This window comes from Hylobates moloch, unplaced genomic scaffold (genome assembly GCF_009828535.3).
Source record: "Hylobates moloch isolate HMO894 unplaced genomic scaffold, HMol_V3 SCAFFOLD_6, whole genome shotgun sequence".
Lineage (NCBI taxonomy): Eukaryota > Metazoa > Chordata > Mammalia > Primates > Hylobatidae > Hylobates > Hylobates moloch.
In genome coordinates this window covers 109273170-109291184 of record NW_026652281.1, presented here as the reverse complement: position 1 = coordinate 109291184, position 18015 = coordinate 109273170, and the positions used below count along the sequence as shown (strand labels likewise).

Genomic DNA, 18015 nt, shown 5'->3' with positions numbered 1-18015 from the left:
AGACCCTTACAAATTCCTTGGCTCCTTTTCCGAGTGGTGCCGATGCCACCCGGATGGGGTCCCCGAGGCTGGGCTTTTGGGGGGCAGTGGTGGTCTCTTGGGCCTTGGACAACCTCCCTCCTCGCGGGTGGGGGCTCATGTCGGACCTGCAGAGCAGAGCTGGACTGTCCCTGGTCTCTGCTGCCTGAGTCCACGGTGGGTGTGATGCACACACGTGCCTGGGGTAGCAATGTCAAGCGCAGCCTGTCCTGGAGACTCCAGGCAGGGAAACCCACCCTGGGGGTAATGCTAGGGGGAGGCACACTCTGGGTAAGAGCAGGCACAAGCTCTCTCTCCCCTACTCCATGGGCTGGAGGGAGCCAATTACAAGCTCATTAGGAGACCAAGCCCAGGGTTCCCAAAGCCTGGGGGCAGGTGGTACCCCTGCCAGTGAGGAGGGGCTCTTTTGGCTGAAGCAGTGGTTGGGGCACCTGCCCCTCCCTGGACTGCTCTGGGCTTTTCCTCCCCTTGCCCCGTGATCTGCAAAGTGTTCTGCAGTGTGCATTGCCCTTTCATCCAGGAACTCCTGGGGCTCAGCTCCCATCTCCCCAGTGGGGAACTCCCATTGCCCCAGGGAGTCAGGATGAGAAAGGCAGATTAGGGGCTTGGGGAAGGCAGGATTCAGGATTCCAGGGCAGGCAGTGCCTGGCGCTCTCGAGGAGGGTGCAGCTTCCAGAGGTGGGGATCTAGGCTCTAGGCCCGTGGCTCCACTCAGGTGAGTGCAGGGACCAGGCCCTGGGGCAGCCAGTAATCCTTGGGGCCATCATGAGACCCGATCTCCAGGACAGAGGGTGAGGCCCCCGGGCAGCTGCAGGTGTCAGCTGGGAAGGAGCAGGCCTGCTCGGGTTGAGGGTTTTCTGTTATTTCTTTATTGGGATGGGGGTGGGGTGCATCATTCAGATCTTTGTGCTGGTGCCTACGTGCATACAAGTACACACACACACACACACACACACGTAGGCATGTGTTCACGTATGTATACATATACACACAAGGCCACAACTCTGGTGTGCTGGAAGGAGGGGGCAAGCTTTTTCCAAGAGGGTATTAGAAAGAGGTTGATTCCAGCGGATGAGTGGTCTCTAAGGCTATAGCCCCCCACAGGGTGGGCAGCCAGCTCTGTGTGAGTGCCAGGGTACAGCCGACAGACAGCGCTGGAGGCCTGGGGGCTGGGCTCTGAGAGGAGCTTGGGCAGACAGAGCAGCCTCCAGCCCCAACACTGCCCCAGGCTGGCAGTCAGGCCCAGCCCTGGTCCTGAGAGGCAGGTCCTTGAGCTCCTCGGGAGGGCATGACGACCCTGAGTGCTTCATGGGACCACTCGGTGGGCCCTCCTCCGTGCCAGGCCTGTCAGAGGACAACCCTCCGGTCCAGGTGGTCCCCACGCCCGCTCCGCTGGTGCCGCACTTCCAGGTGCTTGTTCTGGACCTTCTCAAAGTGCTGCAGCAGCTCTGCGTAATCGATGCTAGGGGAGTCGGCTTTCTGGGACTTGGGGGCTGCCTTTAGACTGTCTCTGGGAAGAGGGAGCAGAAATGCTGTCAGGGGATCAGCTCACAGGGGGGTTACTGCTGGAGGGCAGTGGGGTCAGGGGCAGAGCCACAGGCTGGTGGGCTGGGCCTCTGGGTGTCTGTCTCAGGCCTGGCAAGTCTTCCCTCATGGCGGGCCCCAGAGCTGGGAAGCCCCTGAGCATCCCCCTCTTCCACAGTTGGTGGGAACAGTCAACACTGCTGCTTGGCTATTGCCCTCCGCCTGTGGGCTGGCGATGGCGCCCAGAGCAGGCATCACATTGGGAAGCATTTCCTGTTTACGAGTGGCTCCCTTTGGGGTGAAAGCCAGGGCTAGCAGCCAGCCAGGAAGCCAGCTGGGGCCTGGAACAGGGTCGGGGGAGAAGGGGGAGGTGGCAGCTTGGCCCTTTCTCTGAGAGGCAGGGCTAGGACTGGGGAAAATGGGAATTGCTGAAGAGCCTCTGCCGGGCCCTCCACTTGGCAGGACATTTGTTTTTGAGTGTTGGGGCCCCAAGGCCTGCAGTCACTCACTGTCCCTGGGAGGAGGAATGCCGGTCTCACCACTGGACATGCCTACAGCTCCTACATTCCTGTTGCTGCCACTCTCTCCAGTTGCTCTGTACAGCAGCACAGGTTGTGCACTGCACAGCTAGTGTGCATGATGCTCCCTATAATTGTGCAATGCGGTAGCCTTGCTGTCCCTGTCAAGCCCAGTGCTTAGCTTGCTCCTGGGGATGAGATCCCCTTGGGCTCCTGTCCCATTCCTACTCGCGCTCCAGCAGTGTCTCATGAAATGTTCTGCTCCCTCCCTTTGGCCTCACTGGTTTGGAGCAGATCCGTGTGGGCTAGGAAGTATCTATTTCCAGGTCCTGAGGCCTGGTGGCCCTGGGAAGGGGTCTCAGGAAGACTGTGGGCTGCTCAGCTAAGCAGAGAATCTTGGGGCCCTTCAAATTCATGAAAAGATGCCAATCGGTGGGGGCGGGGGAGGGTGCAGGCAGTGGCAGAGCACAGGATCTAGATAGACCTGGACCCAACCATAACTCCACCGCTTCCTAGCGGTGTGACTTGAGCATGTGACTGTTTCCTCGTCTGCAAAGTGAGGGCTACCTAAGGAGCGGCCCTGGGGTGGCTGCCAAGATGCCTTGACACGATGTGTAAGAGCTTCGCCTGGTGTCTCCAGCCCCAGCTTAGGTACCTGGCAGGTGCCACTGTGGCCATAGTTCTGCCCCTCCAACGTGAGGCCAGCCGGGGCCCAGCAGCTTGAGGGTGGAAATAAAGGAGGCCATTTTGAGGGAGACACAATGGAGCTCCCCCAAAACGAACTCTTGGCCACGAGTTCAGTCCAGCAGGAAAAATCAATGGCCAGAGCCTGACAGTTGCCTCGGATGGCCCACCAGCCTGGGCAGGACCGGGGCAGGGGGACTCTTCCCACAGTTGAGATGCCATCTGGGGCACGGAGGCGGCCTCCTGCACCCCTGCTCAGCTCTGCCTGCCCACACCTGTTCCCTTCACGCCTCCCTGCTGAAGATGCACCACCAGAAAACATCTTGGACGTGTCTACGCTGCGGCTGCTGCTTTTCTGGGCCTGGCGCTCCTGCCTCCCTAGTGGGGCTCAGCTGACTTTAGTTCAACAAAGATCAAAAGCAGCCGGGCGGGGCCCATTCTAGAGGGCCAGGCTGTGGGCAGTGTTCTAGGCTGTGGTTGCTGCTGGGAAGGGACCTCCCAGGCACAGTAACCCTGGGGCCCAGGTGCCACTGCTCCAAGAGAGCAGCCTGGACTTCTGAGGAGGCCAAGGGCCACCCTGGAGCTTGCAGCCCTAAGTCCAGGGTGTGGCCAGACGCTCCTCTAACCCACTTAGGCCAAGGCCACAGGTGTGACCCTAAGTGTGTCTTCTGATGCTGAGCACCCACAGGTCTGTGTGTTGCACCCCATGACACTCCTGGCAAGCCAAGACCTTAGGTTAGGGGAGCTTAGGGGCCTTTAGAGAGATGCTTTCAGCACTGGATGGCAAACCCGGGGAGATGGGCGTCGGTGTGGCAGGGTTGGTGGGGGTGGGAAGAGTGGGCCACATCTGCTCCCTGGGCCCTTAGGGTGGCAAGAAGTCTTGCTCCCTGTGATGGGCAGACCCTTCCTGGCCTGAGATCTTGGGAGCAGGGCGGTCTGTGTCGCCGGGGGGTGGGTGACACTGCCGGGGCTGCTGAGCACAGAGGCCAGGCCCGCTCTCCCTGCCCCACCTAATGCGGATGGCCGCTCTCAGGCCCTGCACATCTTCTATAGGTTCACAACCACCCTCGGGCACCGAGGCTGAGGCCAGCCAGCCCACAGCAGTGTGGGAGTCCAGGACTCAGGGCCGGCTCTCACTCTTGCCATCCCACCCATGCACCTGTTGCCAGCTTTTTCTTAGAGGTTCCCTCCTGCTCACTGAGAAGACAGTACCTGGGGAGTGGCCCAGAAGCCAGGGGGTGGGGGAGCTGTGGTCCCCAGGGCCTTGATGGCGCCTGGAGCACACAGAACCAGGGATGGGCGAGGAGTGTACAAACTCTCCCAGCTGTTCCCGGCTCCAAGGCCTGCCCCGCAACTTGACCCTGTCTGCCAGCTGTCGGCCCCTCCCAGGGCTGGGACTGTCCGCAGCTCCCTTCCCAGGGTGTGAGCCGTCCTCCAGGCCCCACCCTGCCATCTGACCCCTCCCCCAGCTGTTCCAAAGGCCCCTGGCATGCCCACTGCTTCTGTGCCCCTATCTATGGTATCTCTTCCTAGGTCGTTGCAAAGAAAGGCTGGGGGTCCAGGGCACTGAAGGCTAGGGGGTGCCTCACACACCCATTTAGTCCAAATGTGCATTTACTGACCAAGTAACCAAGAACCCAGAGAGGGCACTGGGCTTGCTGGAGGTCACACAGCAAATCCATGGCAGAGCTCACACCAGATCCTACTCTAGGCCTGCAAACCATCCACTGACCCTCAGAATAATCTACCCAGAGGCCTCAACCCCTTGGCTCAAGACTTCCCTGACTGACCATGGGAGATTCTGAGGAAAGCCTCATTTTCCCAGCTTCCCTCTGCAAACTTGTTCTACCCTGATCTGAGGAGTATGACTGCTCTGAGCCTCTGCTCCCCTCCCAAGACGAGGATATCAGCACGCGGAGCCCTGGGAGAGGCGGGGCTGGCTCCCTGGCCAAGAGGACTCCCAGGAAGGCAGGCTGGTTCCCACAGGGAGACTGGAGGTCACAGGGAAGCAGCCCTTCTTATGTCCTCCCTGCTTCCGGCTGTATCTTACCCTCCTGGGTGCCTGCCAGGTTGACCCTAACACTATGGGGCGTTGGAAGGGCCAAGGCAAAGGCTGGGCCAGCGAGGCCCGGTGTGGCTTCTGGGCCTCTCTCGGAGTCTCTCAGGAGCTGACAGCACTCCAGCCCCAGGAACCCACACGCACGCCCCCCTCCATGGCTGACCCTGCTCTCCTGGGGACACTGCGTCAGGCGCTGTCTTCTGCGGACCACCTGGCAGCACCCCGAGCAGCTGGGGTGGCAACCAGCTCAAGGCCTAGTCCTGCCACTGCAGGGCACTGCCTTCTGGGGAAATGGGGCAGGGAAGGCAGGAGCCTGTCTTGGTTGGGGCCACACTTTCTAGGGGTTCAGCCTCTCCAGCTGGCCTGGGGCAGACAGCCTATCAGGTGCCCCATGCTCAGCCACCAGAGGGCCAGTCTGGGTGGGAGCAGCAGTGGGAGCCGATGCCAGCGGTGTGGAGGGCATAGGGCCTCCGGGCAGGCCTGTCTCAAGGCTGCCTGTGTCCATCGCAAAGGCGAGCACCCGAGGCCCTTTGCTGGAGCAAGGCGCCAGGCCTGCTGAGTGGCTCTAACAGCCTGGGAGGGAATTCTAGACACACAGGGCATCTGATGCAAGCTGGGCGCGCTCCATTCAGCGTAAATCTTCTCAGTGGCTCTGCTGGTTTCCATGGCGACCTGACAAGTGAAATTTTCCATCTCGGATGCCAAATGCCTGTGGATGAGGCAAAGCCTCCAAGGGTTACCAAATATAGACACAGCCCTACAGGCTCTGGGGTAGGGGCCAGCTGTGGGTTCAGGGTGGGAGCCAGCACCCCTCTGACCAGAGGCTGCCAAGGGGGGCCTCTTGGTGGAGGGGTGCCTAGGACCTGTTCCTTCCATGGGCAGGACCTGAGCAGGGGAGCCTTGAGTGCACCCCTGCCTCCCACCCCACCCAGGAAGTGGCTGAGAAGGTCCTAGCAATGACGGGGTCTCCCAGTGACCCAGGGTGGAGACTCTGCCACAGACAGGGTGGGGAGGGGCTATGTGAGGCCTGGGAGGTGCCCAGGACAGGGTCCTCTCTCACTCAACAGCCACTGGGGCCCCCATCTCTAAGCTGGGGCAGGAACTCCTCCCCTGCCCAGAGTTTCTCTCCAGGGTCCTCTGTCTGGGTAACTCCAGATGCCCTCAGAGTTTTTAGATTTTGCATAGCCTCACTGAGCTGGACCCTGATTGCCTGGAAGTGTTGCTACTCCCGGCCACCGTGTGAATGCTCCCAGAATCCCTTGCTCGGTGCTCTGATGTGGACACAAGAGGCCAAGGGGCAAGTGGCTGCAGGGGGGATGGTGGCCACAGTGACAAAAGGGGTGGGATGCTGAAGTGAGCGAGGCCTCAGCAACTCCCGGCACAGCCCTTCATCACCAGGCTCCTCTGGGCCTGTCCCTGCTCGGGGGGGGCGGGGGCAGCAGTCCCCAGCCAGCACTCACTCGGTCTGCAGCAGCTCAGGGTTGGGCACGCACTGGAGCCGGTGCGAGAGCAGCTGGAAGGCGCTGCTCTGCGGCAGGAGCATGAGCAGGCCATAGAGGGCCTTGATCAGGTAGGGGTTGTTCTTCACGTCCAGCAGCTGCAGGCGCAGATCTGGGGTGGGCAGAGGGCAGGGGTCAGGGACCTGGCACTGCTCTGGGACACGCCCAGCCCACATTCCCTGCCTCCCACTGGCCAGGACCACCTGGGACCTGGCGCCATGGTACCCACAGCCCAAGGACCCAGCTGTGTGGGCCTAGCCAGGTGGCTGTGGCTTCCAGCGAGTCAGGGGCTCCCTCACAGCCAGTTGCGCTGCCCCCGCCTCCCCCACGAGTGTCCTAGCCATTTCCATGATCTCATCTTCCTTTCCACCTGCCCACCTGCCTGTCTGATCTTTCCAACAGTCACCTCAGCCCCACAACCCCGAGACACGCTGTGGGGCCTGGTCTGTTCCCTGCCCCCCGCCCCCCGCTCAGCTGCCTCCCTGGTGATACGAGGGCTCGGGGCCTGTAGTGTAACATATTCTCCAGTCGGCTCCGCACGTGCCAGCGCGGGAGAGCTATAAATAGGGTGTGCTGGAGAGAAAGACGGTGGATTAGGACAGCTTTAAGAGAGGGCAGGATGGAAAAACGCTTTTGTGTGTAGTGAGACACACACCAAAGCCCCGGAGCGTCTGGGAGGTGCTTCTGGGGCTCCGGCTCACATGCCAGCCCTGCCACCACCCTGCCGGGGGAGAGACGCACCTGGGGGGCTGCCCAGCACTCATTCCAGCCCAAGCTGCAGCACGGACCCCGCTGGTGGCTGGCTGTACCACAAGGCAGTCCCAGCTTCCCCAAGGCGCACAGGGGAGGCGGGATTGGAAATGGGCTCACTTCTCTTCTGCCAGCCTCTCCAGGAGAATCACTGACTTCTACTTTCTTGTGTCCCTAGGCCCAGTCCAGGCATTGTTTGTGAAGGATGTACCATGTGCTTTGGGAGAGGGACTATGTCACCCCTAGAGCGGCCACACAGGGGGTCCCGCTGACACAGGGAGCCTGAGCACCAGGCCTTAGGGCCAGGGTGTCAGTGAGCAGGGAGCAGAGGAATGGAGGCCTCCTGGTGCCCTCCAGAGGAGACCCCACCACCATTGTCCTAGGCCTGGCTGCCCAGCAGAAGCGCAAGCCTGTTTCCAGTCCTTTCTTCCCTTTGGGCCTTTGGGAAGCGGGCACTGCCTGTGGCCAGACCAGCCACCTCTAGGATCCAGGCGACTCAGGGCTGGGATGGTGTTGGGTGAGACCAGGGTGTGTCTCTCCTGTTACCCTGCCCCAGCAAAGCCCTGGGCTTGAGGAGAAGGTGCTTGGAGTTCCTCCAGGGTCAGGGAGGGAGGGCAGTCATCCTAGGGATGCTTCTGGAATGCCAAGAATGTACAACTGGAGAGATGAGTCAGGACGGACCAGCAGCAGGAGCAGGGTCTTTTTAGGACCTGACCTCAGGTGGCTGTGTGGCTGTCCGTGTCCCTGGGAGGCCCTCGGGGAAGCGTCACGCTAGGCACACCTGGGACAGGCTTTAGTGCACTCTGCAGAGAGCAGGGTCTCCCCCCTGCTCTTCTGTCTCCAGGGCATCAGTTCCTACGGCACCCTGCTGCTTGAAGAGGCTGCCCTTTGAAGGGGGCTCAAGAGGGGATGGGAATGGGTGTTCTTTAGCCTCTGCATTAAATTCGGGCTCCAGGGCTCAGGCTGATGGGCTTGGGCCGGGAGGGTCAGAGACGCTGCCAGAGAGTGCGAGAGGCCGGGCGGCCAGCTTGGCAGGGAAGGTGGCCACCAGCAGAGTGGCCTCCTGGCTTCTCTGCACATTATAAACACATGAGCGTCATTCAAAGTGTGTATGTTGAGGCGCTGAGAGCTGTGCTCGCCCCAGCCAGCTGCCACTTTTGCACATTCAGCCTGGGTGTTACTAAGCAGGCAGCTCCTGCCCACTGGCTCCCAGCAAATGCCAACTCTTCTTTCAGAGAGGTGCAGGCATGGCTCTTGGGCCAACAGGAGCACCTGCAGAGGGACCCGGGGGAACCCACAACTTCAGAGAGCCAGGGCAGAGGCAGCAGGCTCGGAGGGGTGGCTGGGGACAGCCCAGGGGCTTGGTATCAGCCTTCAAGGGGGTTCCGCTCTCAGCGCTGGCTCATGTCCACGAGACTCACCATGAGGGATACAGGCAGGACCCAGGTTCTGATGCCACATGCCCTAGCCCTGCTCCGGCTGGCCTTGCAGGCCTATCATCCCAGTCTTTTTTTTTTTTTTTTTCTGAGACAGGGTCTTGCTCTGTCACCCAGGCTGGAGTGCAGTGGTACAGTCACAGATCACTGCAGTCTCAACCTCCTGGGCTCAAGTGATCCTCCCACCTCAGCCTTCTGAGTAGTGGTGACTATAGGCATGCACTATCATGCCTGGTTGATTTTTAAAAAATTTTGTGGAGATGAGATCTCACTATGGTGCCCAGGCTGTTCTCGAACTCCTGCCGTTAAGAGATGCTGCAGCCGCAGCCTCCCAAAGTGCTGGGATTATAGGTCTCACATTCTCAACATTCCAGAAGCTTCCCTGGGGTGACTGCTCTTCCTCCCTCCCCAGCCAAAAGAGACCAACTGGAGCTTGGCTCCACCCACCCCACTCCAGGGCAGCCTTGGACTCATGGCGCGAGGCGTGGTGGGAGGTGGTTCTTACATGTGAAGATGGGGCACTCGATCAGCTGCACCAGCTTGTCTACCTCTGCGAGGAAGTCCACGGTGACCTCCAGGTCCCCACTGGGTGTGCAGTCAAGGAAAGTCTGTCTGCTGGGCCAGCACAGCCGCAGCTCAGAGAACCACGCGCCCTCTCCACCTGCACCTGGCTTCCTGTGCACAGAGCCCGGTTGTGGTGAAGCAGGATTTGGTGCACAAAGGACACTAGGCTCTTCCCTGCTCCTCGTCTTTCTGTCCTAAATGGAACCCCCCTGTTCGGGAGTTCCAGGTTCTGCTCTAGCAGCTGTCTCCTCTGCACCCTCCTGGGCTGGGAGAAGCTCTTATCACAGCGCTGCAGCCTGTTGCGGGAGGGCCGGGCAGGAAGGGTTCTCTCCTTTCCCGCCAGCAGGGCTGCAGCAGGCTTGCGGCGCTGGGCAGTGGCCTGCCAGTCTCTGGGTGACAGAGGTGGCTGAGAGGAGCAAATTCAGGTTGTAGAAGGAAAGCAGGCACACTGTGGGGAGCCAGGCAGGGTCACACCTAGCCCTCCACTGAGGTACCTCCTGGCCCCTTCTTCCTTACTCCCAACTCCTGGCTGGTCATGTTGCCTTCTAAATAGCACTCCAATCCTGGGTTACACGTCAGGCGCCCATGGATGGGGCTAGTTTGCTTCTTGGTGTTTTAAAAAAAATCTGGCCAGGCGCGGTGGCTCACACCTGTAATCCTAGCACTTTGGGAGGCCGAGGTGGGCAGATTGCTTGAGGTCAGGAGTTTGAGACTAGCTTGGCCAACATGGTGAGACCCTGTCTCTACTAAAAATACAAAAATTAGCCAGGCATGGTGGTGAATGCCTGTAATCCCAGCTACCTGGGAGGCTGAGGCAGGAGAATCACTTAAACCCGGGAGGCAGAGGTTGCAATGGGCCAAGATCGCCCCACTGCACTCCAGCTTGGGTGACAGAGACTGTCTCAAAAAACAAAACAAACATCTAACTCTGGATGCCTTTTGAGGAGCACGGTGCTGACGTCAGCATGGGTGCCTCCTGCTTCCGAGGCCTCCGCCCAGCCTGCTTCTCCCCAGTATGTCATCCTCAAGCCTGTCGGGCTCTAGCTCTGTGGCCCCCGAAGGCCCACGCCTGGGCTGAAGCCTGCAGGCTCACCCAGCCATCCGCCTATATTCCCAGCTCCGGGCCTTCTCCCCCACCCCCACACCAGGCCCAGGAGGAACTGCAATGAGCAGAGGGCAGCCACCTTTTCCCAGGGGCAGGAGCTTGGGTTCTCTCTTACCCCAGCAAGATGGCCCAGCATCACCCTCTGGCACCCGCCGGGCTGGGCCTACTCAATCCCAATCCTAACCCACAGGGTTTCTCCCGGGCCAGCTCCCCTCCAGGAGCCCCTCTTTGCTGCCAACCTTGCTCTCCCAAATACATCCCTCCCCTCCCAGTGTCCTGGTGGCCCTGATGTCACAAGCCCCGAGGCTGAGTGGAGGGGTGGGGACAGGAGCATGGCACTTGGGGCCGCCTGTTGGGTGGAAAGGGGGCAGCCGGGCCCTTCCTGCCCCTCAGTGGCCCAACCCCAACCACAGTGAGAGGAAGGATACAACTTCTGGATGAGGTCATAGGCGTGCTGGTAGTTCTGGGTGAGGAAGCAGAGGGACACTGTGGTGACTGGGTTGTGGCACCAGGAGCGGTACAGGCAGCAGAACAGGTTCTGGCTCTCCTGTGGGGGAAGAGGCATGAGCCGTGAGGAGACCCCTGCTCCTTGCCCCCTCCCGGTCCACGTGGGGACCTGAGGGAAGGGCCACAGGTCTAAGTCCCAGGGGCCTTCGGTCAGGGGCAGCCAGAGCCAGCTTAGCACCCCGGCTGTTTGGCAACCCGGCTGGGAACAAGCCATCACAAAGGAAACGCTGACGGCTCCTCTGCAGACCCTGTCATTACCTCCCAGTCCCAGAGCTGTGTGGTGGCTGCGAGGGCCTGGCTGGGAGTGGTTGTCCTTTGTGCTGGCATGTCTGCCCTCGGCAAAATCACAGTAATTGTCCCCCCACCCCCCACCCCCACAGAACTCTGTGGTCCCGGAGCCCCATGGGGCTGGGAGGGTGATGGGGGAGTGGGCAGGGAGGGGAGGAGGCACACTTAAATGCCATCTCCTCTCCACCTCTGCAGGCCACCTCGAACACTTGGAAACCACCCAGGAACCCAGCCCACACTTGGGGGAGCCCTTGCCCCTGAGGAAAATTCTTAAGGCCTCTGCGAATGTCTGGAAGGAACCACAGGAGGGAGGCAGGGCTGTGGCCTGGATCGTGCAGAGCCACGTGGCCCCAGATGCCCCCGGACATGGGCCTGGACATCCCTGAGGCTCTTGGGGAGGGTGTAAGCAGGGTCTGAGCCGGCAGGGGACCTGGGAAATGAAACCCCTGGAGTCCCTGCCTCCAGGACGGCGCCTGTCCCTGCACGGCCTCTGCAGCCACCACCCTCAGCCGGGACACGAGAGGCCTGGGACCTGCGTCTCCCCTTGTTCATAGGGGAGTGAGAGTGAGTGAGTGTCCTTTCTGCTCTCTCTGACCAGTTGTTGGTGCGTCCTCATCCAGAGCCTGGGACAGATGGGCAGCAAACTTGACACCTTGGCTTATGACAGGTGCCTAAGGAGCCAGATGTGCCCAGCTGTGGGAAAGAGGGGCCAGGCCAGGGAGGGCGAGAAGTGCTGTTAACCCCTGATTTGCCAGCAAGGTTATAACCCAGAGGCCTGGCCCTGAGAGGGTGGCACTGCCCCGCAGGGTGGGTCCACGGCCAGCAGAGCCTCTGTTTTCAAGGGGGCGGTGCCTGGAGTGGGACTGGGGTGTCAACCAATGGAAAAGGCAGGGCTGTTGGGGGGTCAGGGTGGACATGTGGACCCTCCTGTGGGCAGAGACCTCAGTGTGGGTGACGTGACGCACCCGTGGTTAGTGCTAGGCAGCCACTCACCCGGGATCCCTATTTCCCAGTGGACCAGGGGAAGTCTCGATTTCAACCCCGTCTTCTCCCTGAGAGCCTCCTGGGGCCAGCCGAGGGGCGGGCTGACACAGGGTGTGCCCCCTGGCATGCAGGAGCACACCTGAGGATGGAGTCATGGACGCAGCCTACCAGGGTCTTCAGGTCCTTCAGCTGGTTCCTTAGCTGGAAGAGCTCTGTGGAGGTCAGCAGGATGGTGTTGAGGGCGTGGACCATGGTCGAGGCGAACTTGAGGTCCTCCTCCCGCAGCAGGATGTCTGCCATTGAGTGGAAGATGTTCTCCGCGTTCAGCAGGAGGCACAGCTGCCTGGAGAGCAGGCAGAGCGGGGTCAGGGCGCAGGCCGACCTGGAAGCCTCTGTGTCTCAGCCTGGGAGGCCTCCTCTTGGTTTTGCAGCGTCCTGGGGAAAGCTGCTCTTTCCTGAGACCAGTGTGGAGCCGTGACTCTGAGGCCTGTGGTTGCGGGGGGGAGCGGGGAAGGGTGGGGGGAATACTGCACCTGCCTCCAGGCCTCCCAGCACTGCCTACCTGGACCTAGCCACGCCAGAGCGCCCCACACTATATTAATCCCCCGGCACAAGAGAAACAGCTGGGCCTCCAGCTACCCAAAATAGTCCCTGGGACCCCGTCACTTTCATGAACTCCCACATGCCTGGGCAATGCCCCCCACTCCAGGCCAAGACACGCCTGTCCCCTGCTGGGCTTTCTTCTCTTGCTAGAGCTCATCTTCATCCGGCCAATTCTCCACACATCGGTCACCTGTTTACTGCCCCACTCCTCCTCCTGGAAGCCCCCGAGGTCAGGGATTTGCGCTGTCCGGGCTGTACCCTGCGGCCTGGAGCACAGATCCGTGTGGGATCAGCGTTATGACCCTGAGTTTTTTCTTCACTGTACGGATGGCGAAACTCTGGTGAAGTGACTTGACCAAGGTCGCAGAGTCACTTAGGGCCAGAGCCTAGCTCGCTGGTCCCCGGGCCATGACCCCTTTCCCATCTCCTGTCTAGTAAGAGTCGTTCAGGGCTAAGGATTGGACTTTGTGAAGAGGAGCCTCCGTTATACAAAAAGAAAAAAGGGAACCCAGAGGATGAAGAAAAGCAGATTCCCCAGGGTCCCTGGGCCAGATGACATGAGCAGTGAGAAGTGGGTCGTGAGGACAGGCTTGGAGGAATCTGCGCTGCTTTTCCACGTGCCCTTGGAGGCCTGGCCTGCAGGGGAAGGGCGCCTGGGCAATGCTTCCCAGCTGGAGTCCCAGGGATTCGGGAGCTTCCCCAAAACAGCATGATGCAGGCAGGATGGGGCATGAGCGGGGTGGCTGGTGAGAGGGTGGTGTGCAGCACTGTGCTTCCTGACTGCTGGGCTGGTGGCAGCATGGCACCCCTGCCCACACCACCTCCCATCTGGGGCTAAGCTCTGGTGCCTGACGCCGCGTCCCGTCTCCAGGGAAGCATCACTACAGGTCTGACACGGCGTTGGAGGCCCCGAGGTCTCGGGTGCTCAGTGACGTGAGCCACATTTCTTGGTGGGGGGCCTGAAGCACCTCCATCTCCTCCCAGGTCGCTGGACTCAGCCTCCGCTCCGCATGACCTGGGCCCAGTTTCCCGAATGCCCCTGAACGCCAGCCATGGCTCTGGGTCCAGGCTGGAGAAGATTCCGCCCCACCCCCAGCCCCAAAGCAACCCCAGAGCATTTGGTAACAAAGAGGCCAGACCACAAAGCGCAAACAGTAGGCAGGCCGTTCCAGCCTACCCCGGCTGGAGCCTGCAGGCCTGGGCAAGAAACCACGAGAAACAGAAACAAGCAGCGCAGGGAGGGGGTGGCGGCCGCACGAGTGAGGGCTGCTTCATCTCCCCGCACGTGCCACCAGGACCCTGCCGTGCCGGGGGCTCCCCTGGGGTTAGGTGGGAGGTGAAGGCCTCAGCCTGGTGTCCCGAACTACCAGCGGTGTGATCTCAGTGTCTCTGCACAATTTTTCCACCTTAATTAGGGACAATACCTATCTGTGAAATAGGGGGAAGTTCTCAAGAGGGCAGCCTGAGGACGAGGAACAAGCCATGTAAGGCCAGTGTGTGGCACACGGTACCTAAGGGGCCACAGCTCCTCTGGGGAGCTGCTGGCCACAGAGGGAAAGCCCAGCCAGGCAGCCTCAAGCCAAAGGCCAGGAGGTGGTGGCCCTGCTGTAGAGCCCAGACAGTGCTTCCTGGCCCCTCCCGGTCCCCCAATCCCTCCATGAGCCCTGTCTCCACGGCTGTGGGACAGAAATGTTCCAGAAGGGCAGGCACAGGAGGAAGGGGGGCGTTCTGACAAATGGTCACAAGTGCCCGTTGCCAGCAGCTGGTGCCGTCTCCATGACAGAGGCCAACAGCTGAGCCGCTGCCAGGCAGCGCTCTCCAGGGATCCAGGCCGGCAGGCGGGAGCTGTGGCAGCAGAGGGCAGGGTGGTGACCACGTGAGGGCAGGCTGAGGAGGGTGCGGAGGGAGGGACAGACGAGGGGCTGGTGGTAAGGAGAAGCGGGCACCCAGGCCTCCTGGTGTCCCAGCGAAGCCAGGGAATGCTGGCTGTGTTACAGAAGGTCAGGAATAGTGGAGTTTTCTGGAAACTCTTCTCTTGCCACCAGTGACACCACTCTCTCCTGGTTTTCCTCCCACCTCTCCCCCAGGGCTGGGGTAGCCCTTCCACTCTTCTCTGTCTACTCTGTGCCTCTCGGTAGTCTGTGGTCCCGATCAGTGACTCCCACACGTGCCCTCCAGCCCTGAGCCCCTGCTGGGATCTAGATGGAACAGCTGCTTTCCTGGTGGAAGGCCCTGCCTGGCCACCTAGCAGGCATTTCAAACCTTGCTGGGCCATAACCGACCCTTCGTGTCCCCATAGACTTGCCACCCCCCTCATCTCAGTAAACGGTGGCACTGGCCACCCAGCTGCTCAGGCCCAAATCACGAGTCATCCTGACCCCCAGTCCCTCTGTCGGGTCCACCGGCAGGTATGGGGGCCTTACCCTGGGAGCACATCCTACACGGCCACCCTGCCCCACATACCCGCCCCCATGCCTAGGGGGCTGTCAGCATCTCCTGCCTGGTCCATCTCCCCATGTCTCAGGATCTGCCTCCTGCTGCTTCTCCTGCCCCCACAGTCCACCCTCCACACACCAAATGGACAATCCTAAAACAGGCCCACCAGAGCATGCCCCTCCCTGCTGGGATTTGCTAGCGGCTTCCTCCTGGATCTGAAACAAACCCAGCCCCTCACCTCGGCCTACAGGGTCTCACACCTCTTGCTGGTTCCTCTCCAGCCTCCCTTTTGCTGTCCCTCCTCCACTCGTGGCATTCTAGCCTCTTGGGTTTTTTGGTTCCTGACCTCGCCAAGCCCACACGGCCCTAGAGGCTCCGCCTGCTCTGCCCTGGCCAGATGGCTCGGCCAGGAACGGCACGTGGCAGGCTCCTCCCAGATAGCGAGGCCTCGGCTCCAACCTCAGGTCCTGATGAAGACTCAGTCTGAAATGCAGCCCCTCCTACCAGCTCCTTCTAAGAGAAAGTTCTAGTTCTTTCAGGGCACTCATCCCCAAGAAGCAAGGGTCTCCTGAACAGAACCGTAGGTGCACTGACTCCCCACCCCCTCCCCCAGGCCAGCGCATTCTGTCTGTTCATGCCCAGGCAGGCCTCTTTGTGCTGTGCAAACACCAGTGTGTGGAAAACGGCAGCCTGATGTTACATTTTTGTCCTTGTCACCCATCAGGCCAAGCCCTGGCCTGGCTGCCCTGCCCTGCCCAGATCTTGCACTCTCTTGCTGGCCAAAGAGGCCTGGGAAGCCAGCTCATCCCAGGAGACTCTGGAGCACAAGCCTCCTCAGGAGGTGTCTCCCTCTGAGTGAGGTGTCTCCCTCCGAGCATCGCTAATTAAAGCACCACAAGAGGGAAAGGGAGAGGAGAGGCCGGGAGCAGGCACCACAGAGAGCAGCGCTGAGGCCGTGCCATGCTCCAGCCGCTCGCTCAGCAACCCTTGCCCCAGGAGGAGGAGCCTGGAGAGGCTGCTCTGGGGCTGGCAGTGGAGGGGCCTCCACTGAGGACGACTCCCATCCTACTGCTGGGAAGAAGGTGGGGGCCACATCCTGCCTCGACCCCAGATCACCCTAGGTTTGGGGAGAAGGAAAACCCAGATCACTGCGTTGCAAAGCCTCAAGAAGACAGTAATAATAGTGGAAGTGTTGGCCAGCTCACGGGGCCCTTACTACAGGCAAGGCTCAGGGTGAGGGTGTGAGAAGCGGGCCCTTGAGTCAGGAAGCTGGGGAGGGAGGAAAGAGGGCCCATTTTCCACTACAGTCCCCAGTCCACACCGGGATCTGTATAGACAGGTGGCCTCGGAGTTCCCACGCACCTGGCACTGGGCTCTGGGCTAGCTCCACTCGCAGTGTCATGCTGAGTCTTCACACAACCTGGGTAGGGTTATCACCCCCACTGCAGAGAAGAGGAATCTGAGGTTCAGAGAGGACCCACAGCTGACCAGAGGAGGAGGAACAGAGGATTCAGACCTAGAAGATTCGACTTCCAGAACCTGAGTTCTTCCTCATGACTCTGCTTCCCCAGTGCCTGCTGTGAGTGGGCACCAGGGGCTGTCCCTGCCTGGCGGAGGCCTGGCAGATGGCTGCCTTGCAGGGCTGCTGCGTCATCACTTCTTTGCTGAGCCCCAGCCCAGCTTGAGTTGCCCGCCTGGCTCCCAAGCGCAGCGTCAACAGTGGAGCACAGCTTGCAAGCATTAAACATGTGCCCATATTTTCCAACACCCGCATGAAAACGCTATTTGTCATGAGACAATGGCCTGGAATGTGCTAGGAAACAAGGCAGAGAGCTGGGGTGGGAGGGAACCTGAACAGGGTCTGGGAGGGCATAGGGGACCTCTTGTACCACCCTGGAGGCCCACCATGGGGCTGGAGGAGGGCAGGGGTCCACAGGCGAGTGTGTTGAGTCAGTAGGGGGCCTCTGGTGTATCCCGGTGACTCAGGCACAGGCAGGTGGTATGTGGCCAGAAGGCAAGGACACATGCCGTTTAGGGAAGGCTCCTCCCTCAGCGGCAATGGAGCTTTTGGCCCAGCAGGGGCTGTGTCACCGGTTGTGTCCTTCACACACAGCCCAGAGGCCCTGTGGATGAGGTTCTGCCTCCCCGTCTTGGGCTGCCGGCTGCCGCTGCCTGGACAGCTGCTCCCCCTTCCAGGTCTGGTTTTGTGCTGGGGGCGGAACCAGCTTCTCTTTGGTTTCTCTGCCACATACCAGGAGCTCTCAGAAAAGCAACCTGCCCTCGGCCTGCTCTGAACTTCCCGGAGCCCAGCAGAGGGGGCGGTCACTTTTCCTTAAGAACTGAGACTACACAGCCTTGCCCATGAATATTCCCTTTGGGGCAGCCTCCAAGGCCAGGCTAAGGCTCATGCTGAGACCAGGGAAGGAGAGACGTGGCTCTGCATCCCCCTGCAGCCTTCTCCACTGCTCTGAAGCAGCGTCTGCCTGGAGGTGACTGCACCACACCTGCCAGGCTGGTGTGAGCCTTCGTGTCACTGTCTCTCCCATCACTAACACTGGCAAGCATCAGCACACATCAGGCACCAGCCATGGACAGCCACAGGCCTCTGCGGGAGATGCTCTCCTAAACCCCCACCTGGCATCCACGCACAGCCCCTGCTTCAGGTGAAACCTGGGCCAGGGTGGGCAGGAGGAGTAAGGTGTCAACTGGCTTTGCAGGTGCCGCAGTATCTGGGTGGCTCTAGACTGGCCAGTCACGCCCTAAGGTCATGTGGTCCAGGCTGGCAGGAGCCCTGCCTCATGGTAGCAGAAGGGGTGGTGGGAGAAAGGCATGGACGGGAGCCTGCAGCCGTCTTCTTTGTTCTGTCCTGGGTTGGGGGCAGGGGCCACACACTACATCTCCTCCAGGGATAAGACAGGTCACTGATTTGGGCAAAGCCAGGCCTTGGTTTGGAGGACAAGACTTCCTGGGGGCTTTACCCCCCAACACCCCTCCTGCCTGGGGCTGTGTGCAGAGCAGC

At 60.7% G+C, this 18015-nt stretch overlaps 1 protein-coding gene across 1 annotated transcript in view; it reads right to left on the bottom strand.

The window, feature by feature from the left end:
* Positions 1 to 885: 885 nt before the first annotated feature.
* The window catches only part of VAC14 (VAC14 component of PIKFYVE complex), a 112885-nt gene continuing 95755 nt past the window's right edge, over positions 886 to 18015 (bottom strand). The window contains exons 15-19 of the mRNA XM_032157854.2: positions 12126 to 12300; positions 10607 to 10725; positions 9015 to 9094; positions 6285 to 6435; positions 886 to 1549 (exon numbers count right to left, since the gene is read on the bottom strand). Of these exons, the coding sequence (XP_032013745.1) occupies positions 1387 to 1549; positions 6285 to 6435; positions 9015 to 9094; positions 10607 to 10725; positions 12126 to 12300 (688 nt within the window). The 3' untranslated portion in view covers positions 886 to 1386. The remainder of the gene's footprint in view (positions 1550 to 6284; positions 6436 to 9014; positions 9095 to 10606; positions 10726 to 12125; positions 12301 to 18015) is intronic.